Genomic DNA, 14,127 nt, shown 5'->3' on the forward strand with positions numbered 1-14,127 from the left:
ATCCTAAATACAGTTGGTTTTTTTCTGTTTTTCCCTCTCTTATATTTGCTTGGTTCAAGATCCAGACATTTTATTACGGCTATGCAAATGGCCGAGAAAATGACTATGTATACATGATCCACGGTGGTCCTAAATTGTCTGTTGTCTATAAGTGCTGTAAAAACAAACAAATGCAATGAACAGCATTTGATTGTGCAGGAATAAAGTCAGCTACCGCCCCCAGGTCATTTGATCATGTATTTTAATTTGGGGTATTTACAAGGACACGATTACATAAATAACATGAGTAGAATGGATTTAAACATCTAAGACTCCTCTTTACACACACGTTGAACAGCTTGGGTTTCGAATTATTATGAATGAAATTTAAACAAGAACATATTTTAGCTAATGATGCCCCAACATTTGTAATCAAATTGTTTTGAATGCTCCACAAATGAGATGTTTGTGTTCAGCTAATTTACAAAATGGGCTCAGATGGTGGTTGGTTGCATTGATAGCAATTTTCCGCTTACCTAGTTGCAATGCTCTTGTCATGTTTCCAAAAGATGCACTTTGAGGAGTGGGTGGGGAACGCAGCATCATTTCCATGATGGGGGAGGGAGGGGGCAGTTGTAATGATTACATTAACCCCAATTTTATAGGGATACTTAACTCATTTATTCATTTTCAGTCATAAGAACTTGGCTAAGTTATCACACCAAAACCCAAGAAACTGGTGAGCCATGATTTGCCGTTACATCCAAATTGAAAATGTGATATCCTTTTCAGTCGACGGCTAGTGGTGAAATGTATTTTTAAAGGTAATGTATATAAACGTAATTTACTAATATATTAGAGACATATATTCAATTATTCACTTTTTTCTGGTGCAAATGGACAGATGAAAAAGTATTCCTTGAATTGAAGGTTTCGATAAAAGTAGGTTGTGAGTTACTTTCCGTATATCCTCAGGAGGTTGTGAGAGCATTCCACCAGCGAGGAGCAGCCAAGCAGAAGACCCAATCAGGCAGTCTCTGGATTGGTCTTGAGGGGACTGGAGGCGTTTAGTATTTTTGGACTGAAGGTTGTGCGGATGTGGGATAAGGGGGGTGCATTACCATGGATACCGAGATGTGTTAACAGCAAGAGTTTGTATTCACCCCATGGGGTAATGGGAAGCCATTGAAGTGAGTGCCTGGTCAGGATCCTGTTCCATATTTGGAGTTCTCCGGGCTTTGCGGTTTTGCTGGGAACGTATGCAGTTCTTGCGGCAAGGTGCGGCCTGAGTGTGGTAATCGACTGGTACTGTTCAGGCGCTTTAGTGGGATATCGCGTTCAAATTCTGAAGTTAGGCAAAACAGTAATGATGGAGAACCACCATCTGCCGCCATCAGCAGGTCATTTGTCACCCCGACCAGAGCCGTTTCCGCGCTGTGGGCTCAGCGGAAACCAGATGAAAGCTTTTCAAAGAGGTTATTGCACTTGTTCCTAAAGCTGTGAATTGACAACTTTTTCCAGAACTTTGGAAAAAAATAAGAGACCGGCTGTGGGTCTGGAGCCCGCAAGGACTCGAGTCTGCGTTGGTTTTAATTCAGAACCAGTCCGATGACTTTAGTTTTAAAGGTAGTTGGAAGCAAACAAAGCATTCGTTATTCTTGTTTTCCATCAATAAAAAAAGGTGAATTTGCATATAAATACAAGCAAAAGAAAATCACCTGTAAAAGCGTCAGCATGGGGGGGGGGGGGGGGGGGGGGGGTGCACTGGCAGTGTTTTCAATTTTATCTCAGAATTATGACTTATACTCAGAATTCAGACTTTAAAATAAGAACTTTCCTTATAATTCTCTATTTAACACTTTACAAATGTAGAAATCTGTAGAATAAAACAAGAATTTTGAGAAGTCAATATTCACTGAAGTGAAAATTGATATTGGAAGTCAGAATTTTGAGAATGAAGTCAGAATTATATCTATTTAACATTTTATTGTTCAGAAAAGTCCACATACATTAAAAATAGAGTAAAAATTCACAGTTTTTTATTCACAGAATTCTGATTTTACTCTCAGAATTCTCTTTTTTTCCGCAAAATTCTCGATTTACCACTTTCTTCTAGCGATCGTGAGTACTTTTGACGACTCTGTTACATTTATTTTATGGTTGCTCAGCGCCCACAGGAAAACCGCTTTGTTTTTGTGTTTACAACCCATCACCTTTAAATTGGACCTGGAAACATGGCCAAAATTACACTCCAGTGACCCGCTCAAAAAGCCTGATAAACCTTTTCTCCTCGCCAGTTTAATAAACAGCCATCACCTCACAAAAAATATGGTCCCATCGGCCTCCTTGTGCAAGTACTGCGTTTGGGGGGAAATGCAGATTCATCCCTTCTCAAACAGTTGCCACCAACACAGGCCAAACGTGTATATCTCCAAAGTAACGTGTTTAAAACCTTGTGCAGTATTTTGCCCAATCCTTTGATCCTAACATCAAATGCACATCACATCAAGGGGAAAGCATAGGAAGATAACACTAGGGAGCTGACATTTCACTCAGATGGTGACATGTCAAAGTTCAACAAAGCACAACCACTACCAGGAGTGTGCCATCCCTTGGCTAAAATACCGCAAGAAAGATGTGGAAGAAAATGACCCAAAAATGGTTAAAATACTGCGCAAGGGTTAAATGTACAAAACCCCTTCAGAGGTCTTCATAATCCTTTAGCCAGATTCTACCATGAGTGACAGTGTCAAAGAAAAGCTATATCTCAAGGATTACCGTTGCCATGACGCACTACAGGGGGGAAAACATTCAGAAGAGCACAATATCACACCGTGTCTCAGGTTTTGATACAATAACCTGTGACGTGCGCATCAATGTCTGTCAGCTTTGTGGCGGCGAGATAAGGAGGCGATCAATTTGCCGTGCAACGCAGACCCACAGTCTGTCCGTCCCTGCTCAAATGGAATTACATCGAAGAAAAAGGGAAAGATAAAGAATCGTCTCCGGGAACAGAGTTGATGAGAAACGGAAAAGAAGATCCCGGAATAGATGACGGGGACAGATCGAGGTCCTCAAGAAAGATTAGGCGCACGTTTAGGCAGTATGCGGTGTTCCTGGTGACGAGCAGCATGTTTAACTGGTATGCATGGTAACCCACACATGTAACCTTTTGGTATGCCGTACGTTGGAACATCAGCACCTCCTCTTTTTTTTTTCTAATCATAGATAATTATACATCATTACATTTTCTATAGCCGCTTATCTTCACAAGGTTCTCAACCTTGCTGGTGTCTATCCAAGAAGGCTTCGGGCTGTAGGTCGAGGACACCCTAAACTGGTTGCCAGGGAATCGCAGGGCACACCGGGACGAAAAACCATTCATGCACCCAATCACACCTAAGGACAATTTAGTATGTCCAATACACCTGCCATGGATGTTTTTGAAATGTGGGAGGAATGCCCGGAGAGAAACTACGTGGGCTCTGGGATAACATGCAAACTGCACACACGTATAAATAATTACATAACATTTAATCGCTCATTTCAGACACTAGTTGAACACATTAAAATCAATCTGACACCAAAATACTTCATTCTTAAGCACCATGCAGATTGCAGTACATGAATTTTTAATAGGTATCTGTGGCAAATGGATTTTACTCTTCTATAGTTTCCTCGATCACACCAAATACGTATCAATTTTCCCTTCAATTGAACTGAAATTACAAGTAAAGTAAAGCATTTTCTGTACAAAAATGTGCTCTATGCAGCTTCACTGGTCCATCCATGACTTAGTACTGATATGGTGGAATACGGAAACAGCAAAATCTATTTGTTTTAATCCATTTCAGGTGAAGGCCATTTTGCCACTTCCTGTCAACTGAAACTGACATCACAGTTGCTCAGGGCACAGGTAACGACAAATCACGGCAGGTAAGCTATATTCTTTACATACTGAATAATGACTTCAGAGGAAAGTCCCTCTTGTGATTTAAGTCATTATATTTGAAAAATACAAAGTTGTGTGTTATTATTTGTATGTTTGGCATATTTTTTTTTTCTCTATCAACAAATGATCGTACCCGCCTGTCAGTTTTAAAAATCAAATGAAACCTTGGATACAAATTTGCTCCCTCTGCTTGAGCGCCATAGGCCAATGCTTTTCTTAATTTTGAGCGCCCTCTAGTGGGGAACTCACGTGACGTTCAGTTGTTAATTCAAGCCTGAAATCAAAGTGGGGGAGTAGAGCAAAATAGGTTATTTACAGAAATCCGCTGCTAGATTCAGTGCAGGCGTGTGCAGGCACATAGAATAAAAAAAAAGTAATGGCGACAATAGAATTTATTGGCTCAATACAGATAAAAGGTAGATGCCACATTTCATGAAGAGACTATGGTTGTGTTGGGATACAAAAATGCGCACATTTCCTCAAACAAAAGCAGTGCATTTATAGGTTCTTCTGTTAATGGCTATGAAAAATGGATACAATGAACTTGTAAATACATTTGCAGCTTTTAACACAAAGTGGATCCATATTTTCAAAGTGCTTCTTCAACACTACCTATTAAGAAGGATGCAAAACAGAGGAGAACTAAACCTTACCCTCAGTCTGACGTGTGTAGAAGAGGGTGATTGCCCGCGCGTGTGTGGCCATGCTTGGAGTGTGTGTCTGAATGGGACGGCGGAAGAGAATGAGTGTCGCTCACGGTGTCGGGTAAAGGTGGGGGGTCCAAGCTGTTGTCTGTCGGATACAACTGCATCATGGCACCCTCCTGGGCGCCTTCCTTGCTGCACGCCTGGCAGCTGCAGTGGAAGATTCTCTCCACAAGTTTCTCAACGCGAGGAATCTCCTCATTTCCTGGGCACTCGAGTGTCACCTGGGCATCCATAAACACACATTATCTTACAATTACGTGATTGGTGAATGCAACACAAAGCCATCGTGTATATCAGTATATTTTGTTAAGATTTGTCTGGATACACATTGTCATAAGTGATGCAACTTTCAGAAATTAAACAAATGACGTGCATGCTCTCTCTTCTGGAATTGCTGATAAGATATGCCAAGATATACCATTAATAATGTAGTTCCAAAGTTTAATAAATCAGACACGGATGGCATGTTTTAAGATTGTTTTTTTTTTTCATATGAAAATACTTTGAGTTTCTTATCGGGTCGTTGGAGGGAAAGATATTTCACGCAGATTACATCACTGAAAAAAGGTTGAGAACCGCTGAAGTATACAAAGTGGATCATTTGAAAATCATTTGCACTCCATATGTCTTCCAATAAAACTGAAACTGATACCAAAGTAAAGAAAAAAAGAAAGCCCTCAAACGAAGCCTTTTCAAAAAAGTAGCGATTAAAAACTGAAAAAAACACTTGCTCTTGAACTTAATAAAACTAAATGCAAAAAAGTCAAAACAAATTCAATATATGTACACACAAACACATTGGTGTGCGCATGCCAATAAACCACTGAAATTCTTTTTTGATGTCGTTTTTATTCCTTTGAGTTGAATATTTTTTTCGGTCAAAATAATATGGGAAAAGTTTTGAACGTGAAAGCCCACAAGTGCTCATAAAATACCCTCATAAAAAGTCCATCCTGTTTTTGTTCCCTCTGTTATCAAGTTCACATATTCTGCTGTTTGCATGCACAGTATAATTTGTTATTAGTGTTATTAGTTAGTTAATAAACTGTAGGGGGGATTCTCCTGTATGCATACTTGTAGATTGGGTAACATAATATGTTTTAAGGAGTCACAATGACATAATACAAAATGCTTTATGTTCCAATTAACTCACTCTTAATTTGAAAAGACAAATGTACTGTTCGTGTCACAGCAATAAATTGGATTTGATGATACCAGCAGAAATCCTGATTACATTCCATGTACACACTGCCTTCATATACTCACAAAGGTATTCGTACCCACATTTGAGAACCATTGAGCTACAAAACAGCATAATATCTATGTATTACAACAAATGTAAAGTTTAATGGTAAATCACAACTTTTTAGAATGAAATGTGGACTTTTCTTTTTGTATACGCCATTCACAAACAGCCTGTTCTATCTGCCCTCATTAAAAATGAGATTTGCCAATGTTAAACATTCTGTACTCCATGCTTTGTTTGACATTCAAGGCATATATTTGTAGCATAATTTGATGGGAGACCAAATTTGACCTCTTTTGGCACGTTCCGCTTCGGAACTTCCCTTGTATAAATTCTCAGCGAATCTCGGTGTTGCACAAGCTAAACTGGCGCTGCGGACCTCACACAACGTCCCCTCACTGTTTGCATTGTGCATTGAAAATGATCGCTCAGCACTTTCATCAACATCTCGTACGAGCGCCAAGGCAACTGCGAGTGGTATCCTCTTTCAAGAGATCTGACTTTGTTATTTCCAGCCCCGTTTAAAAGTCATGCAACAATAATCATAACCACGAATACAAACATCCATTTGAGGATAATTAAAAGTGAGTTGAGTTGGACTCACTCTCTCACATACACACACATACAGTACACCCAATATGAGGAGCAAAGCGATTACTGCTTTCTAAATTTTCCTCTGCAAAATGAGGTGACCTCACCTGTGCCCCCACCCGCCTAGTCTGAGTGCTTATGCTAAAGCCTTTGTTGTCGCAAGACTGGATTCCTGGTGCAATAAGCTAGAGACAACCATCTAACAAGGATTAACATTGTCAACAAGCACAGGAACGAATGCACCATTTTTGAATGCAAAGAACACGCTGGTGTGGAAGATGTGTTTTTGCCCGAGAGGACCAAAAAGTCAGCTCTCTATGTGAGCTAACAAACATGCCGTAACTCTTACCACTTCCCACTGAGTCTGGGCAGGCATGCAGGAGTCGCAGTGAATCAGAGACTCCGTCGACTGTGGGAAAGTGTTGGGAACGCTGTAGCTGAAACACTGGCCCAGGCAAGCTCTGCAAGGAAGACACAGGCCCTTATCTCCTGTCCCATTCACACACAAGTGGGACCCAAAAAAAAGTAACATATTGGAATCATTATTTGATGATGTGTCTGGAAGCCAAGAAAGGCACAGGTATCTGTGCTATCTAGTGGAAGAGTATTTCGTTGTTCTGCCTGCCACTGTATGTAGCTGGCAGTAATAATGGGTAAGGTAAATAAAGCCTCATGAATCATCTTTGACATTTTTTTTTTTTTTTTACTCTTTTTGCTCTTGGTTTATCTGTTTGTGCAGTGTTTTGGCCAATTTGATCTTTACATCAAAAGCATTTGACATCAAAGCGAAAGCTCTGAATGAAGACACCAGGGAGCTGAAATTTCACTCTGATGGTGACATTGTGTCAAAATTGAATTGGCGCTACCAACTTAGTTATCACACTTCCAGGAAAGTGCGGTCCCTTGACTAAATTACCACGAGTAGAATGCGGAAGAATTTGTCCAAATAATGGACACACAATTACATTTTCCAATTTCTGTATGTAGTGTCATTTTTCCATGGTGTTGTGCCAGTCGATTTTTGAAATGTAAAATGTGTGCTCGCTGGAAAGGGTAAAAAAAAATAAGTGTGGTAACGACTTTTCAGAATAATATTTAGCTGTATTAATAATATTGTAGGAGAAGACTATGTATGTAAAGTATGTCACAGTTTGTTTTTTTTTGGAGGGGGGAGAGGGTTCTTAATGAACAATTTGATGCAAAGGTGCATTAAGAATTTTTAAATGTTGAAAATAGATATTTTCCTCCCAGTAAGTGCTCAAGTAAGTAAGTGATCACTGATGTGTACAGAGATCCCTGACAGTCACAGCAACAAACTCAAAAAGCCTATTTAAGCGCTTAACAATAGTCAAACTCACAGACTCAAATGCTAAATTCAAAAATAATGGAAAATATGAATGATCCCACTCGGATCGTTCCAATTCCAAATTCAAAGCGTTCAACGTAAACATAAACAAAAATAGCTGATAATGATTTTTCTTTTAAATCACAGTCCTTTTTTTCTGATTCATATCTCCTAGTTCAAAGGGCCATTTGAGTTTAAAAACAAACCCACCACCTGGTTTACTTTTACTCGAAAGGTAAGCGAAGCAGAAATATACGTGACAAAAACGCATCAGTCGCATGTGACAAATAGGCATGAGCGATCTATTGAAGTTGCAGTTTGACCTAAAGCCTAAAAATGTTGTTGTTTCACAAGAAACTTGTAACGCCTCTAAATAGGAATTACTGTACTGTGTGCCCTTTGCCTCGGGGTTGCTCCAACGGAAGAGGAAATACTTTTTGACCACTGTCAACGCTAAACTGTTGTCACTACCACGATCACGTGTTGTGTTTAAAATATTTTGAAATCACAATCATAAAGATGAATGTGGACAGAAATAAGCTCATCAAACATGTTAACGAGAAGTCTATCAATGACTAATTTCCGGTATGTCATCAAAGTGGCTTGGAGCTAATTAGTTTGTGATGGTAATTTGGTGTAAAACGTTTGAAAGTGGCAGCTCAGTGACCTATTGGTTGCATGAATGGTTGTTGGTCTCTGTGTGCCCTGCAATTGACTGGCAACAAGTTCAGGGTGTCCCCCGCCTACTTCCCGAACTCAGCTGGGATGGCAACAGCGGGCCTGAGACCTTTGTGAGAGTAAAAGGCTCTAGAAAATGGATGAATATATATATCGCAAGCATGTGATATTTGCAAGCTGTGTCATGATTGGTCATCACCTGAACCCAGAGGAACCGTGTTTTCGTTTTCAGTTGACAAAAACTGGCTGAACGGCCAGCTGTAGAATATGAATGAAAACTGGGGGGTTGACTTTGCCGTTAAAAGGTTTGAAGCCTAAATAACTGAGAATACTTACACCTTCTTCTATTTCTTGTATTTATGTACGCTGTATAACGTTCCAATAGCAATGTGTTTGCTGTTTTCCAGCCTTGAAGCCGAAGGCGCCACATAAAGTTTTAATGACACGGGTGATTGTTTTGCCATACACATCTTTCATAACATGTATGATTGTTCTGACATAATTCTGGATAAACTGAAGCCCTTGAATCCATATCTCACTGCCTGATGAGACTTGGGGACTTTTTTTAATGGAATATGAGAAACAAAAATTGTGAGCGTGTAAACGCTCCCACTTGTTACAAAGACGTTTTATAGATGCAATTTAAATTCGGTTGCGACATTTTATAATGATTCGCAAATGGTGTTTGTTAGACAGTAAGAGAGAATATTAGTTTTCCTGGTATGTATCCTACCTAAAACCAGCAGTTTGTGTCCCACCATTTTTCATAAAACAATGTCACTGCATGTGGTAAATGGTTAACATACTACAAATGACTCTTCAATAGGATTTTGCTGACTTCTACTGGAAGCAGTTTTATATGGAGAATCGGAGAAGCAATAAAAGTCCATGAAAATGCTTGCAAAATACAACAACAAACGAAATCCTTCAACATGAGAAACATGCACATGACTTTTTTTGGGGGTAGAATTTTTTTGTTTGTTTTGGGGGACCTCGGGAGATGACTCATTTTAAAAAGAAAAAATCAGATAGAAGCAAGGATAGACAGAGGAGGGAGGGGTCTGATCCTGACCTGTTTTGAATAGAGCGAGGCTGACATCCAGTGTGCCCGACTATCTGCGTGATGTTCTTGGCCTCGCACCAGGCGCTCTTGTCAGGGAACAGCGCCAGGCGGTTGATGTGTGCGGGCGGTGCCGCCGCATACAGTGCAAACAGGGCGCAGCAAATGGGAAGGCTCTGCCACATGACTGCACCTAAAGAGGCGCAACGCAGCAGTGCGTTAACAACTATCGCCAAACAAACCTGCTGCTAACTTCCTGAAGATGCCTGGCCTTGTTTATGATGTTTAACATCTGACACAAGCATGCTCCGAAATGATGTAAATCAGCAGCTGCAGAGAGAACATTAGGGTGGACTCCACTCCCATTGTCCCTAAAAAGACCATGAGATGGAAGAAGGAAAGCCGTTCTGACCTCGCTAGCAATATCCTCACCTCCCTCTTTAAAAATGCCTCAGCCTGTCAAGTCCTTTACAAGCTAAAGTTTTAACACGTTTCTCCTGCTGCGCTCTTTTGGTACTCTGTAGCAAACCCAGTTCAAATGTGCTTAAAATACGAGTACATAGTTGTTCTTGAAGGGGCTCACAAAAGATCATCGTACATTGTTTTACACCATAACAGTGGCGTACTGTAAAAAAAAAAAAACCACATTAGGACAAATATCAAAAATACTTTTGGCAAAACATGCATTAAATCTGTAAAACATTAAAAGCATTTTTTCTAAACCAACAACAACACTGTATCGCGATGTGATATTTACATCTGAAGATCCTAAGCGCAACACAATGTGATCAGTGACAAAAGTATACATGACATTGTACTTTACATTACAAATTCTTTCTTTGATCTACAGCAGGATTTCTAAAACCTTTTACACAATCTACGACCTAAAAAAATACTTGGCTCTGCAAGTACGGTTATGGCAAACACTATTATACAGTGGCGTAATACACAAATGTGTTCATAAACAGGGCAGAGGTTTAAATGCAAAAAAGTACATTTATTTTATTTTTGAGAACCACTGTATTATGCACAGTATGAACATCAGCTCGATTTTTGAACATAAGAAAATGGGGGTAAAAAAGTGACTTTCGGATCAAAGGTGTCCGAATGCTTGTTAACGTTCTTAAATATTGTTCCTAGTTAACACATTTTTGTAAAGAAAAAGTTCTAAAAAGTTCAAATCAAAGTCAATATACTTTAAAGTTAAATACAACTCAACTGTGCTTACCAGATGCAGTTCACTGGATTAAAAAATTAAAAATATAGAAAATCCTTAAGACACTGTGCACAGTTTGAACATTTTTATTCTCTGATTCCTCACATTCTAAACTTAGATAATACTGGGGATTTTTTTCCTCAGTACGATATGTAGCACACAGTTTAAGAAATTGATCGAAGCAACACTATCGCTTGTGTTCGTGATTATCCATTTTGCATTCAGCTAAATCCATGTGATAGCATCTGATTAGTGACATTAATTTGTGCATCTATCAACAATTATATTTTCATATTTTACCAAGCAACGAGATTATTTTGTTTATGCAAGATCCATTTTGATCCATTTCTGATTCTATGGTTCGCATCACACTCCTCTTACCTAATAGCTTTAGAAGCGTGAAAAAATACAAAAAGACACAGAAAACTTTGCCTCACCCGCCAGCCAAAAATTGTGAATATGTAAAAATCTGACGAAATTAATTGACACTTGAGTAGGATTTTAACTCTAAGGGATGGTTGACTTAGTTTGTTCGACTTTGGAGGTTCCACTCTCGCTGCACAGCACATAGTTGGTCGTAGTAATATCATGAAATCTAAATGTAAAGCCTCATAAGCCTCAAAAAGCTAAATCGCATCAAAAATTAACATGATGGTATTGATATTTAAGATTTGAGAAGAAAAAAACTCACACCTTTGGCTTTTCCGGCGTGGAACTGTGTCAGCGAATAAGGAATGAAATAAAATTGTGGTCAAGTCCTGCTGATGAATATACAAGTCGCTAATATGAAAAATTAACTCCACTAATCTTACCGTTGTTGCGCGTCAACTCGGTCCTCCAGAAATAATAATAAAAAAAAATGTCTTGATTGTTGTTTAAGGTAAATAAGGAGCGTGTTCTGCTCTATGGTGGTACATCCGAGCCTGCTAAGTCATTTAGCGGTCACATCGTCCAGCGGTAGCGGCAGCTGCACCAACATGTCCGGGGTTCGAGGAAGGAAGGAGGAGGATGAGGAGATGGGCCGAGCGCTTCTATCTCATGTCAGGCTCCATCAGCCTGAAGCGTCCCTCCCCTCCCTCCCCTTCGTTTTCTTTCTTTTTTTCGTCCTCTTCCAGCCAGAGTCAAGCCCACGTTAAAAGGCCGCTGAAAGCGCTTTCCAAGCTGTGGTTGTAAAAAAAAAAAAAAAAAAAGACCTCTGTCAGGCAGATGGAGCTCCTGCTGTGAGGGCTTGCATGTCCAGTTTGAGGGGGGAAAAAAGTTATTTTAAAAGTTAAAGCCGAGGCGAAGAACAGGTGGGGATTTACACAGATAACGCGGAATGGTCACACTTAACAACACGAAACTTTCGGAGAGCCAAAACGAAATATAGCGAAAATAATGAAAACACACGCAAACTCGACGGACAATTGATTTGGCAAACTTATATAATAATCTAATTACATTCCAAGCAAGATTAAAAAAAAAATCATTGTTTTAAATAATGTAATTTATTTTAATATTAATTACAGTTTACACAAAACTATCATAAAAAAAAATCAGGTCTGATTGAATTAAGTTGTCAAAGAGAATTACTGTTTGAGCGATGTAAATTCATCTTTACATTTTTTTGATGAATGTAATAATGAACCAGCAAAAAAAAAAGGAGGGGGGGGGGCACATTTACAAAAATATTCCATGGGGTATCTGTATTACAGGAAGGGGCATCCATCTTTAACAGATGGCGGCAATATATCTACAGGAAGTTTCTAAATCTTCATCCATTGCCCAGAAAGAAAAAATGATGGAGTTATACTCAGGAGTGCGACCCAGGCATCGCTTCCTATGTTGCAAACTAGCAGACATTTCTTTAAAGGAGTCATATTTAACCAAAAGCAAACGGCTATTCCCTCCGCTAAGTCACTGCTAGGATAACGGCAAGCACAAATTAATGTTGCTTATCAAAATCTCACACTTATAGCTATTACTAATCCGTGGATACAAGTAAACGAAGATCTAACAACTTGCAATGTAAGGAAAATGACCGTCATGTACTTGGAATAATAGGCTAGTGTGGCTTTGAACATTCATCTAACCCATCGCCCCAAGTTCCCGCGCTGCACAGGTGTGGAGCCTGGCAGGAGTCCATGAGCTGCCTTATCGGTTTAATTAGCAAACACATATTTCAATGAACAGGGGATGAGCGATAGCCTCAATATCTGACGCGCTTTCTGCGAAGCACTGCTGTTGATGTTAGTGACCTTTGACAGCATCATTCTTTTGTGTGCTGGAATGTGTGGGCTTCAACTGTGAGAAACACAATGAAGAAGCAAAGCCGGCACTTTATCAAGCACCCATTTTCTATGATGAGAAAGTGTTGGACTCACCTGTTAGCAATAAGACCCAAGCTCCATTCCAAAAAAAGGCCTTCTTCTACATTCCGCACATTCTGCTTCAGCAGGGGGCTAAACGTCAACCGACGTCCCCACTAACATTTGCTCTTCGTCTTCTTCCTCTTCAATCGGACAAGTGTGCAAACGCAGGAGTGGTCCAAAGCACATGCACTCAATCTTGATGAAGAGCAATACGTCGCCAGAGGTTACACAAGCTTTGCCGACCTCGTGATGCTTTGGCTAGCAATACGCAGAAACCTCAAATATATGTTGAGAACAATTGGGACATGGCTCGATTTCATTTGGGATCCTAGGTCCTTTGAGAATCTTCTTTATCTTTAGGGAGATAGTTCAGCTCAGAAATGTCACACTCATTGTTGTCACAGGCTACATCATACTGTTTTATGTCAAACAAATATAAATGCATGTGGTCCCAAATTTGATTGAATATGGACAGCACAGCACTGTTTTAAGCCTTTCTTTTTCCATACAAAAATGCTTTAGGTTGGTTAGGGACTATTTGGCTGAAGAAAAAAAAAATCACAGGGGCCATATCATTGAAAACAGGTTGATTTCGACCAGGAGCTCTCAATTTTCGACCACCATCGACTGGTTGCCTGCCAAAGTCTTGTTGGTTGCCCGCATGACATCGCACTAAATGGGAGGGTGGAGGGAAAAAAAACCCATCTTGTTGTTTGGGAGCTACTCTTTGAGGAAAAGATGATCAAGTTGACCGTTGTCACTATACCACGTTTCCAGGGGGAACTTCAAAATAAAAGCTATTTGTGTCATACTTATAGTTCTAGTACAGTTTATTTTGAAGCCATGACTGTCTTTCTCACAACATTTGACTACTTTACTATAATGGAGAAGATTGGCAGGCAGCACATTCACACCGTTTAGTTCAGTGCACTTCCCTATTAGTTACTGCCCGGTAAATGTGGATCCTGCCTGAGTCATGTTACTCTTTGTTAGCGATATCAC

General features: G+C 39.8%; 1 protein-coding gene across 3 annotated transcripts; it reads right to left on the reverse strand.

Annotated features, from left to right (window-relative positions):
• Window positions 1-4,305: 4,305 nt before the first annotated feature.
• Window positions 4,306-13,277, reverse strand: nbl1 (NBL1, DAN family BMP antagonist). 3 transcript variants are annotated; one of them, XM_088423808.1, is made up of 5 exons: window positions 11,587-11,842; window positions 11,468-11,489; window positions 9,571-9,751; window positions 6,825-6,936; window positions 4,306-4,859 (listed from the first exon to the last, which is right to left on the reverse strand). In XM_088423808.1, the coding sequence occupies exons 3-5, from the start codon at window positions 9,741-9,743 to the stop codon at window positions 4,587-4,589; spliced, it is 558 nt and encodes a 185-aa protein (XP_088279934.1). In that variant the 5' UTR covers window positions 9,744-9,751; window positions 11,468-11,489; window positions 11,587-11,842; the 3' UTR covers window positions 4,306-4,586. The 3 variants fall into 3 exon arrangements, with proteins under 3 accessions (XP_088279934.1, XP_088279935.1, XP_088279933.1); XM_088423809.1 differs by lacking the exons at window positions 11,468-11,489; window positions 11,587-11,842 and adding an exon at window positions 13,138-13,277; XM_088423807.1 differs by lacking the exon at window positions 11,468-11,489 and having other exon boundaries at window positions 11,587-11,841.
• Between the last annotated feature and the right edge of the window lie 850 nt (window positions 13,278-14,127).

This window comes from Hippichthys cyanospilos, chromosome 9 (assembly GCF_059441005.1).
Source record: "Hippichthys cyanospilos isolate Australia breed blue-spotted pipefish chromosome 9, RoL_Hcya_1.0, whole genome shotgun sequence".
Classification (NCBI taxonomy): Eukaryota; Metazoa; Chordata; class Actinopteri; order Syngnathiformes; family Syngnathidae; genus Hippichthys; species Hippichthys cyanospilos.

Bases quoted from the DNA above. Each gene is read 5' to 3' on its own strand.
- nbl1 (XM_088423809.1), bottom strand. From the start codon at position 9,743: ATGTGGCAGAGCCTTCCCATTTGCTGCGCCCTGTTTGCACTGTATGCG. The intron at 6,937-9,570 runs GTCAGGATCAGA...TCTTCCTTGCAG, and splicing joins CCTCGCTCTATTCAAAACAG to AGCTTGCCTGGGCCAGTGTT. The intron at 4,860-6,824 runs GTAAGAGTTACG...ATGGATGCCCAG, and splicing joins CCCAGACTCAGTGGGAAGTG to GTGACACTCGAGTGCCCAGG.